At 43.4% G+C, this 11,940-nt stretch overlaps 2 protein-coding genes across 2 annotated transcripts in view; both read right to left on the reverse strand.

The window, feature by feature from the left end:
* Positions 1-11,940, reverse strand: part of LOC137535286 (zinc finger protein 585A-like) — a 301,513-nt gene that overhangs the window by 272,148 nt on the left and 17,425 nt on the right. The gene's annotated exons all lie outside the window — the stretch shown is intronic.
* LOC137535301 (zinc finger protein 605-like) overlaps positions 1,194-11,940 on the reverse strand; it is a 28,188-nt gene continuing 17,441 nt past the window's right edge. The window contains exon 5 of the mRNA XM_068257132.1: positions 1,194-4,593. Coding sequence (XP_068113233.1) covers positions 3,047-4,593 — 1,547 coding nt within the window. The 3' untranslated portion in view covers positions 1,194-3,046. The remainder of the gene's footprint in view (positions 4,594-11,940) is intronic.

An 11,940-nucleotide genomic window follows, 5' to 3' on the forward strand; every position in this document is an offset into this window, starting at 1 on the left:
TCCTGCAGCGACGTGTGGCAGACTGAAAATAATGTAAGTCTATGGCGATGCATGTACAGCAGGAGACATTAGCAGCACTTCCAAAGAGAGGCCGTACCCGAATTACCTACCTGCAAAGATGTGCAGGGCTCCACAATATGGACAAAATTACACAACTTGCATTCAAAGCAGGTACAGCAAAGGAGGGCGTTCAATATAAATAATATGTGCACAAATTATTCCCTACTAGAATTCCTCACGGCGATGATGGGCCCTCACGGGGAAGACCTACCGATAGTCTAACGATAAAAACATAATTTTTTTCCTAGTACTGCTAATCATAAAATGGTATACACATTTCTTCAGACAGACATCAAACAAGTGACAGCGCTCCAGGCTGCAACTGAAATGAAGACCAACAGAGGCATGCAGAGCCCCACAGGGGCTAAAAACATGCCTTGCATGCAAATCTAGTTACTAATCTAAAATTTTAATGCAGATTGAAGCACATGGATGCAGCTAGTCATAAGCATACTTATATGAAGTATACTTACTATGGCGACGCATGTTTTTTAAAATGGCCGCTGCAAGTTTTATGCGTTGTGCATGTGCGGAAGCATATTTTATCAATATGCTTCCGTGGACATCAATGATTTGGCCACAGGAAGTGAGTGTCACTTCCTGCTTAGCCGGCTGCCAGACGGGGATTACTGCATATTAACGCGGTAATCCCCAAAGGCCTGACTTTTGGCTGTGTGGTCGCCAGACTGCACCGCTACTGCCAATACACAGTGTCAAACTGGACTCAGTCTGTTTAAGTAAGGGTATATAATTAGCTGCATAAAATTTGTAGTAAGGTGAATACTGAGGTAAGAAATGTGTGAGGGAACCCATTGGTAGCTTAAGTTGGCTTGTATAATTTCTTTTGTCTGCTGTGGGATGTTGATAGGCAAAATCTGGGATCTTCTTTCATTGACTTTATAATAGGATATTGTACTAAATTGCTTCAGCACTGTATCAGTTGCTAAAATACATTTCACTGGATCAATGACAATAACTATGACTTTGTCCGCATATAAGCCTATAGTGTTGACAATCAGGGCAGTTTCTAGGTTAAAATGCACGCAAAGCGAGGGTGTAAAAATTGCGCCCCTCCCCCCCCCCCCCCCCCCCTGTGGAGCCGGGTATAGGTCCCCCCAGTATAGGTAGCCAGACATAGGTGCCCCAGTATAGGTAACCAGCTATAGGTACCCCCAGTATAGATAGCCAGCTATAGGTCCCCCCAGTATAGATAGCCAGGCATAGGTGCCCCAGTATAGGTAGCCCGCTATAGGTCCCCCAGTATAGATATCCAGGCATAGGTGCCCCAGTATAGATAGCCAGGCATAGGTGCCCCAGTATAGATAGCCAGGCATAGGTGCCCCAGTATAGATAGCCAGGCATAGGTGCCCCAGTATAGGTAGCCAGCTATAGGTCCCCCCAGTATAGGTAGCCAGGCATAGGTGCCCCAGTATAGGTGCCGCACGCCCCTATAAACGGGGCTGTTGACAATACTACCTGCAGCAACCCCTTTTATGCCTGGGTGAGTTCTAATCTTTTCTGCTATTGGCTCCATGACTGAGTCAAACACCAGGGGGAGAGGGGGCACCCTTGCCGAGTGCCATTTGTGATATAAAAAGGTCATTGAGAGGAGACAGTCTACAAGTACCTTAGCTGAAGGGGTGCTATACAAGGGCATCACTGCTTGTTGGAAGAAGAGAGGGAACCTGTCTTTGTGTAATATAGGCTGGAGATATAACCCATTAACCCTGTTACAGGCCTTCACTGCATCCAAAGTTAGGAGCAGAGAAGGCCTTCCAGAGCATTGAGCTGTCTGTAGAATATATAAAATACGTCTGGTTGCGTCTGAAGCCTGCCTTCCTTTGACTAATCCTACTTGATGGGATTTTATTAAATAAGGTAGTAGATTTAATCATCCAGACGCTAAAATTTTTTGAAAAAAAAAACGTTTTAAGTGTAAAAGGCAGATTGGCCTAAGATTAGCTGGATCAGCAGGATGTTTTCCATGTTTCAGGATTGCTGTAATGGTGACATGTAGCAGGTCTTCAGGGAAGGAACCAGACGTAAGGACAGTGCTAAATAAGGCAGTTATGTGCGGTGTCAGAATATCTGCATAGACTCTGTAATATTCATTACTCAGGCCATCTGGGCCGGATGCCTTATGTGCTTTGAGCGTTGTCATTGCTTTATTCACTTCTGCAGCTGAGATGGGCTGAACTCTTCTGCTGGCGAATAGTTTGCAGAGAACAAAGGTTGTTCAAAATTTGTGTTTAATCCAATTTTTTTTAAAAAATTGCGTTTGCATTTTCCCCTTAGACTTTAATGGCAGATGAGCGTCCGCCGACTTTAGCAGTAAATAGCAAAGACCCCTTATGTGCTAAATGTGCGGGGTATGTGAGGGTAGGACAGTGGGTATAAGGGGGCAACATTTTATTTTTAAGATAATCGATCTTCATTAAGTTTTAAAATTCTAGGCTGAAGCAGCCATAGCACTCTGCAACCAAGCCACGCCCCTATTTTCCCTATACCAGTTCCCTGGCTGTCCTGCTCATCCTCTGCCTCGAATAGTCTTTGCCATACACCATGAACAAGCAGGCAGATGACTTTTGGCTTAGGCAGAGCGTTCAGCCAATGCCATAACCTGGGAAATGCCAGACGTACACTAGGCTTCAATGCTTACAAATGCCTGCAAGTGTTGGAGGAGTTGAAGGGGATTGATATAGACAGTCAAAGAGCAGCAACAATCCAATGCACAGCATGAAAGAGTCCTCAGGATAGAGTGTAAGAATGCTGCCATGTGCGCTTTGCAAGAAGTAAAAGAAACATTGGAAAAGTACACTTATGGCCAAAATATTTCCCACACTCAACACAAATGTCTCACAAGCAGTGATTTCTGCTCAAAACATTTCCCACACTCAGCACATGAATAAGGTTTCTCACCAGTATGAGTTCTCTCATGTGATACAAGGTTTCCTTTATGTCCAAAACATTTTCCACACTCAGCACATTAATAGGGCTTCTCACCAGTGTGAGATCTCTCATGTATGACAAGGTTTCCTTTCTGCCCAAAACATTTTCCACACTCAGCACATGAATAGGGCTTCTCACCAGTGTGAGATCTCTCATGTATGACAAGGTTTCCTTTCTCTCCAAAACATTTCCCACACTCAGCACATGAATAGGGCTTCTCTCCAGTGTGCACTCTCTCATGTTTGACAAGGTTTCCTTTCTCTCCAAAACATTTCCCACACTCAGCACATGAATAGGGCTTTTCACCAGTGTGAGATCTCTCATGTATTAAAAGGCTTCCTTTCTGCCCAAAACATTTTCCACACTCAGCACATGAATAGGGCTTCTCACCAGTGTGACATCTCTCATGTATGACAAGGTTTGCTTTATGTCCAAAACATTTTCCACACTCAGCACATGAATAGGGCTTCTCACCAGTGTGAGATCTCTCATGTATGACAAGGTTTCCTTTCTCTCCAAAACATTTCCCACACTCAGCACATGAATAGGGTTTTTCACCAGTGTGAGATTTCTCATGTCTGACAAGCTCTGACTTGTGAACAAAACATTTCCCACATTCAGTACATGAATAAGGCTTCTCACCAGTATGAGATCTCTCATGTATGACAAGGTTTCCTTTCTCTCCAAAACATTTCCCACACTCAGCACATGAATAGGGCTTCTCACCAGTGTGAGATTTCTCATGTCTGACAAGCTCTGACTTGTGAACAAAACATTTCCCACATTCAGTACATGAATAAGGCTTCTCACCAGTGTGAAATCTCTCATGTATGACAAGGTTTCCTTTCTCTCCAAAACATTTCCCACACTCAGCACATGAATAGGGCTTCTCTCCAGTGTGCACTCTCTCATGTTTGACAAGGTTTCCTTTCTCTCCAAAACATTTCCCACACTCAGCACATGAATAGGGCTTTTCACCAGTGTGAGATCTCTCATGTATTAAAAGGCTTCCTTTCTGCCCAAAACATTTTCCACACTCAGCACATGAATAGGGCTTCTCACCAGTGTGACATCTTTCATGTATGACAAGGTTTGCTTTATGTCCAAAACATTTTCCACACTCAGCACATGAATAGGGCTTCTCACCAGTGTGACATCTCTCATGTATGACAAGGTTTGCTTTATGCCCAAAACATTTCCCACACTCAGCACATGAATAAGGCTTCTCTCCAGTGTGAGATCTCTCATGAATGATAAGGTCTGATTTCTGTATAAAACCTTTCCCACACTCAGCACAGGAATAGGGCTTTTCACCAGTGTGAGATCTCTCATGTTTGACAAGATATGATTTCCTTACATAACATTTCCCACATATGGAACAGGAATAAGAACCACCAGCAGGGGTAGAGCTGTTTTGATTATGCAGCACCTCAGGGTTAGACAAGTGAGGGGAGTCTGGGGGAATATTTGGGGTAACCAGGATATCTGCAGGAGACTCTTGTCCAGTGACATCATCATCCGTTGTACAGTTTGTGGATACAGAGAGACGAATCTCTGAGAGGTTCCTGATGCCGGGACTCTGTGCTGCAAATAGAGAAATATCATCACTTCCTGTTAGAGAATTCTGAGGGAAGGAACAATTATCATTAGGGATAGTCAGTGAGCTGCTGATAATTCCAAGCTGATGCAAAGATAATGCAGATTGGAAATGGGCCGGATGCCACATCTACATAACCTTGCAAATAATTAGCATACAATTTTCCCCATCTCAGAGTTATCGGCATGTCACTGACCATCGCTAGATATCAGCCTCACAGAGAACTGCAGAAGGTTGTGCTCATTACAGGCAGCCAATCACATGACAATAACTTTGCTTTGCATGCAAATGTTATGCATCTTAGAATTTGGACAATCAAAAGTTTTTACTGACAAATGCGATTAGCTGCATACAATTTGCATTATATGTGCATAGAAATACAGAGTTATTAGAATCTCTTATTGAATCTATGTATTATTAGAAAGGTAATAACAACATATACAAAGTATGCAATCAGGGAAAAAGAGCATGACACATAGTGCCCATACAGCATGCTTTACAATGCAGGCAAAGAAGACAGAACATAATGCATCAGTTACAACTAGCAGACTGTACGGTGTACGGTGTACCTCAGAAAGCAAAGAGAGAAAGAAAAGTGGGAGGAGCGTATGTGTGGTTGCGTCGCCGGTGAGTTGGGCGCCAGGAGAGCTGAATGACGGCTCTCCCTGCTGCCGCAAAACTACCTGGCGGCGTTAAAGGACAGCCGAGGTGAAAATAAACTGATGAGAAAAACAATTGTATCTGTCCTACTTCTCCTAAAAATGACTTTTTAGATATCCCATGGTTTTATTTTATATTAAAATCTATGTTTCAAGTTTTTACTGTTTTATTGTCTCTGCTCAATGACACCTTCATTGAAGTATGCCAGAGCTCAAATTTATGAACTATTAACCATTTTTATCTCTTTCCTGCTCTCAGAAGCCATTTACTGACAGGAAAGTGTTTTATGGCTGTAATTACTTATCAGTGAGGGTTATGCTATAGTCTGACCCAGACAGAAACAGTCACTTGCATACCTGATGTTTAACTTTTTCAGGCCGAGAAAGAAAAAAAAAAAGGAACACAGCATAGTTAATTGTGTGCTAGGCACTGTACATACACGTCTATCTCATCATGTCACATGTCACCTTGGTTGTCCTTTAACCTCTTCAGGACCATAGACTTAGCCCCCCCCCCCCCCCCCAGTGACCAGGCTATTTTTTACAGTTTATGCCACTGCAGCTGTAAGGGCTCACTGCAGGGTCATACAACTTAGCACACAAATTATTCCCCTCCCTCCTTTTCTGCCCACCAACAGAGCTTTCTGTTGGTGGACTCTTATTTTTTATTTTTTGCTATCCTCGCTAGCCAAAGACAGCGATCAGCTGTCATAGGCATCAGCCAATCACTCTTATGCCTCCAGAGGGGACACCTGAGTGACACGGCTGTCCCCAGTACAGAGCTGCATTAGATCGCAGTGCTGTACATTGTAAATAGACGGCGGTTTCGCCGTCTAACATTCTCCTAGCGGCGATCGTAGCGGAGGTTAAATACTATTCCCCTCTAAGTTGATGTACGTCGGGGTCCAGCAGCCGCCGGAGCCCCAAATGACTGCTATGGGACGTGTGATTTTGGCGCCCGGAGGTGAGCTCAGTGCGCTGAAATCACCTGCTTCGTGGGAGAAGACTAAATAGTAATGAAGAATAAAAGAAAAGAAAGATGGGAGGGTACGGGGACTGGAGTCATCTCCAGACCCCCCATCTAGGCAGAGAAAGAGAGAAGAACAATAGGAAGTAAAAGGTGAAGAAAGAAGCAGAGGCTAGAGGAGAAACAAAGAACAGAACAGGACAGAACAAAACATTTGAGCATCCTCAAACAGTAACTGAATAGCAATCTGAAACAACACACATCACATGATAACGCATGTAGTTCAATCAATAGTATTAAACCAAAGCAAAAAGCACAAATCATAAAAACAGTGGCCAAGAGGTACCATATCCATCAAATAAGGTCCCTTAATGAGGGGAAAACATATAATGGAGGGTAAGCCAGGTAGGGCAAGGTAGGAACATCCTTCTAAATGAATCTGAAATCCTATAGTCAATCCAAACGGAGCAGGTGGATGTAAAGGATTCCTCGGTGCCTAAATCAGAGTAGACCAGGTCCTCTATATACATAATATCATGCAAAGCCTCGGCCAATGAGACCACAGATGGGGGGGGGGAGCATTTCCAACCTCTAGCAATCATGATTTAAGCTGCAGAAAGGAAATACTGAAGGAGGCCCTTCTTCAGGAACGATAATCGCCCAGGAATTATAGAAAGAAGTGCCAATTCAGGACTGGAGGAGGGGAAAAGAGACCGCACATGTCATTATAAATATTGAAGAGCTGTTCCAAACTTTGCGACTAAGGAGCAAGACTACCAAAGATGTATTTGAGATCCCGCATCTGAATGGCAGCACCAGCATAAATCTGATGTGGAGAGAAACATCTTATGAAGCAGGGGTAGGAAACCTATGGCTCGGGATCCAGCTGTGGATCTTTTGATGGCTACATCTGGCTCACAGACAAATCAGTATGGTTGATTCACTAAGCTACACTGCTCAAGCAGCTCAGCTTAGTGTGGCAGCGCAAGTAAAATTTTGCACTACCCCAAAATGAACGGCTGCTCCAATTGTTTTACTCTGGACCCTGTCGGTTCCAGTGACTTTGTAAAACGAGATCCCCGCACTTTGATTGGCCCAATAGGCTGCCTGTCACTTGGGCCATAGTGCGGCTATCTCGTCCTACAAAATGAATCAACTCCCCAAGTCAGCTAGCTAATTGTACAAGCTGTTAGTCGGTATTCTGTCTGGCTCTCAGGGAAATTTTGGATGTTGCTGAAACCCAAGAGAAGCTGAAGACGTGTCTGACACTTCTGCTGTCCAGCGGATCAACTTTATACACATCACCATTTCAACAGGGATGTGAGCCCTACTGTCCCAGTTTGAATCATATTGTATGGCTCTCACGGAATTACATTTTAAAATATGTGGCGTTTATGGCTCTCTCAGCCAAAAAGGTTCCTGACCTCTGCTATGAAGAGTGAGTGGGAACCTACTGTATACCAGTTAGAAAGTCATTTGTGATTCCTTTCTTGCAATCGTGTAGAGGTTGAAAATGCATGGGCAAGTGTAAAAGCCTTGGACCACTGCTCAGCAGAGAAGGACTTCCCTAACATTTTCTCCCTTTGTGAACAAAATAGTGTGGGGTTCCGCCAGTCCCACTTCCCTCAGCAGCCCGCAGCAGACAGAGACCAGGTGGGTAGGTTTGGATTGCTCTGAGCAAAGAGTTTTAAAATGAGTGAAAGCACGAGCCAGAGTACTCCTGTCTCCTAAAGATTTCCGAAAGGTTATGAATTGCTTCCAAACCAGCCACTCAGTACCCAACGAAAAACCAGTGTCAGAAATAGAGAGACCAGGTGGGGAGTCTGACCTAATATGTTGGATTTGTGGCCAGGTACTACTGATAAGCGAAAGAAAAGAGTTGCATTTAATAGCCGGCATGAAAGCAGGATTACAAAACATGAGTGAAAGCAGACTAGCGTATGAGGGGAGTTTATGTTTAGATTTAATTGTATTCCAAACGGATAGGACTTGTCTCGCTAGGTAAGGGATGTAATAGGATAAGAGGATGAGGTCATCCCCTATCCACAGCAAGGCCCGAAGGGAACAGGAGGGGAGGGACTCCTCAAAATAGGATTCCCAGACAGTCTCATCCAAATACATTCAGTCTATTATCCTGGCTAGCAGTGTTGCCTTGTGGTGCAGACTGAAGTCAGACCTCCCCCACCCTTACGTCTCATCAAAAGAGAATGTGTAAGTCTAGGATGGCCTGAACCCCAAATAAAGTGTGTATTCATTGATCTGGGTGATTACCTATGAAGGAGGCAGTTGGATAAAACAAATATATACATTTCGGGAGGATGTCGATTTTGAGAGTTATTGGGATCTCAATGACCTCCCTACACATAAAGCATAGGCCATAAATTAAAAAGCAGTAATGACAGAATGGAAGCAATGTGTTACTCTTGTGACAACAGACCTACATGTACTTATAGCAAGAGATCTGTGTTATGTTTGTAGAGTAATGTGGTGTCACTTACACATTCGAATTACCATTGTATCCTCCTGTCTCTCATATGCCCCTTGTAATGTACCTTTATCTCTCTCTTGTCCCCATTTGTGCAAATAAAGATATTGTGACATTACACAACACTAACTTACAGGAGCTGCGAGGTAGAGGAATTATCCATTTATGCCATGGAGATCCAAAACCACTAATACTTCTGTAGCTGGAAATAAATACATCCATATATACTCCTATATATATATATATACACAGTATAGCCATATCTCTCCTCCCAGCCTTCTGTCTAATGAGGAACCAAACTGTTGCACACTGCAGCTCCTATTGGGCAGGAGATCAGTGGGGGCAGGGAAAGGGTGGGGCTAGAAATCATTGGAAACCTCCATCTTTGTAACAAACATGACCCGATTTGCATTTTATTAATTCATTAGTATTTTACATAGAGTTGTGCTTCCTCTTCCTCTTACACGGCTTCCCCTGCCTCTTCTGTGTGCCCCCTTTCAGTGCCTCCTCTACCCCCCCCCCCCCCACACACACACACACACACACACACACACACACTTATTCCAGTCCCTCTTCCATGTCTGTGTGAAAACCCCCTTAAATGCCTCCTGTGTGAATGTCAGGCTTTATACCCCCTTTAAAGGAAACCACATTCTCTTTTGTAATCATGTCAGACAGGTTCTGCCATAAGAAGCTCTCAGGCTGGTCAAATCTGAGCTGCAATTTAAATCTGTTGTCTCAAAACAGAAGGTATTTATGATTATTCAGGTTGGAGTGAGCATTTGATGCCTCCCACAATGCACCACTGCTGAATATGCAAATTGTCCCTTTGTTGCCCCTAAAAGCTAAACACCCCTCCAGAACTGCTGGAATGCAATGATGTGTTAGCTTGTTTTAGCTTTCAGGGACAACAAAGGGATGATTTGCATATTCAGCAGTGGTGCATTGTGGGACACCTCATATACTCACTCTATCCTGAATAATCACAAATACCTTCTGTGTTAAGAAGGCAGATTTCTGCTTTGCATAGCATTTTACTAAGAGGGCTTTTTGATCCTCTTTACGAGCCCCTTACACACTCCTAGGAGTTCTGCTTCACCATGAGCTTGCTGGGCAATCTGGAGTAACAGGAGGACAGTCACAGCGGATGTGATGTAACATGTGCTGTAACTTTCCATTGTTGTCATGGCTACCTATGCCAAACATACAAACAAGGTTCACAAAGTGAACCATAATTCCCAACGCAAGTCACAATAGACTAAATGGAATATGGGACGACTGACCGCTGCTTCACTAATCAGAAACCCTTTATTACATCAAACTTGCATAATGTAACAAATTTGCGACTTTATTACTTCAGTCACCAAAATTAAAATGAATTTAGACCCCACCTGGTGCATTCTTGGACATGTTACCCCCCTGGTCAAAGTCCAATCTCCTTACCACAGACCGTAGATCTGGATATACAGTATATACACAAAATCCTTACTGGCTGCTATTTATCACAGTAAGGATTTTGTGTATACAGGATCTTCTCAAAAAATTAGCATATTGTGATAAAGTTCATTATTTTCTGTAATGTACTGATAAACATTAGACTTTAATTTATTTTAGATTCATTACACACAACTGAAGTAGTTCAAGCCTTTTATTGTTTTAATATTGATGAGTTTGGCATACAGCTCATGAAAACCCAAATTTCCTATCTTAAAGAGAATCTGTATTGTCAAAATCGCACAAAAGTAAACATACCAGTGCGTTAGGGGACATCTCCTATTACCCTCTGTCACAATTTCGCCGCTCCCCGCCGCATTAAAAGTGGTTAAAAACAGTTTTAAAAAGTTTGTTTATAAACAAACAAAATGGCCACCAAAACAGGAAGTAGGTTGATGTACAGTATGTCCACACATAGAAAATACATCCATACACAAGCAGGCTGTATACACCCTTCCTTTTGTATCTCAAGAGATCATTTGTGTGTTTCTTTCCCCCTGCAGAATCTCATGCACTGAAGTTTCAGGCTGCTCTTTTCTTCTTGCAAACAGCTTTGCCCTTGTCTGTAATTCCTCAGTATGTGAAAGCCCAGCCAGCTCAGAGGACGATTTATCCAGCTTGTAAAAGATAAGAGAGAAGAGAGAATCTGCCATAATCTAAATAACACACAGGCAGTGTGCAGAGAGGGGCCTGGAGGGGGGAGATTCATCACAGAACCACAACACTGAAGAACTTGGCAGCCTTCCAGACACAGGCTGACAAGTCTGACAAGGGAAAGATACATTGATTTATTACAGAGACTGTTATAGTAGAGAGTGCTGCAGTAAGCCAGAACACATTAGAATAGCTTTTAGAACTTGTAGGATGATAAAAAACAGGATGCAATTTTTGTTACGGAGTCTCTTTAAAAAAATTAGCATATTTCATCCGACCAATAAAAGAAAAGTGTTTTTAAAACGAAAAAAGGCCAACCTTCAAATAATTATGTTCAGTTATGCACTCAATACTTGGTCGGGAGTCCTTTTGCAGAAATGACTGCTTCAATGCGGCGTGGCATGGAGGCAATCAGCCTGTGCCACTGCTCAGGTGTTATGGAGGCCCAGGATGCTTCGATAGCGGCCTTAAGTTCATCCAGCGTGTTGGGTCTTGCGTCTCAACTTTCTCTTCATAACATCCCACAGATTCTCTATGGGGTTCAGGTCAGGAGAGTTGGCAGGCCAATTGAGCACAGTAATACCATGGTCAGTAAACCATTTACCAGTGGTTTTGGCACTGTGAGCAGGTGCCAGGTCGTGCTGAAAAATGAAATCTTCATCTCCATAAAGCTTTTCAGTAGATGGAAGCATGAAGTGCTCCAAAATCGCCCGATAGCTAGCTGCATTGACCCTGCCCTTGATAAAACACAGTGGACTAACACCAGCAGCTGACATGGCACCCCAGACCATCACTGACTGTGGGTTCTTGACACTGGACTTCAGGCACTTTGGCATTTCCCTCTCCCCAGTCTTCCTCCAGACTCTGGCACCTTGATTTCCGAATGACATGTAAAAGTTGCTTTCATCCGATAAAAGTACTTTGGACCACTGAGCAACAGTCCAGTGCTGCTTCTCTGTAGCCCAGGTCAGGCGCTTCTGCCGCTGTTTCTGGTTCAAAAGTGGGTTCATGCTTCCATCTGCTGAAAAGCTTTATGGAGATGAAGATTTCATTTTTCAGCACGACCTGGCACCTG

This window comes from Hyperolius riggenbachi, chromosome 10 (assembly GCF_040937935.1).
Source record: "Hyperolius riggenbachi isolate aHypRig1 chromosome 10, aHypRig1.pri, whole genome shotgun sequence".
Lineage (NCBI taxonomy): Eukaryota > Metazoa > Chordata > Amphibia > Anura > Hyperoliidae > Hyperolius > Hyperolius riggenbachi.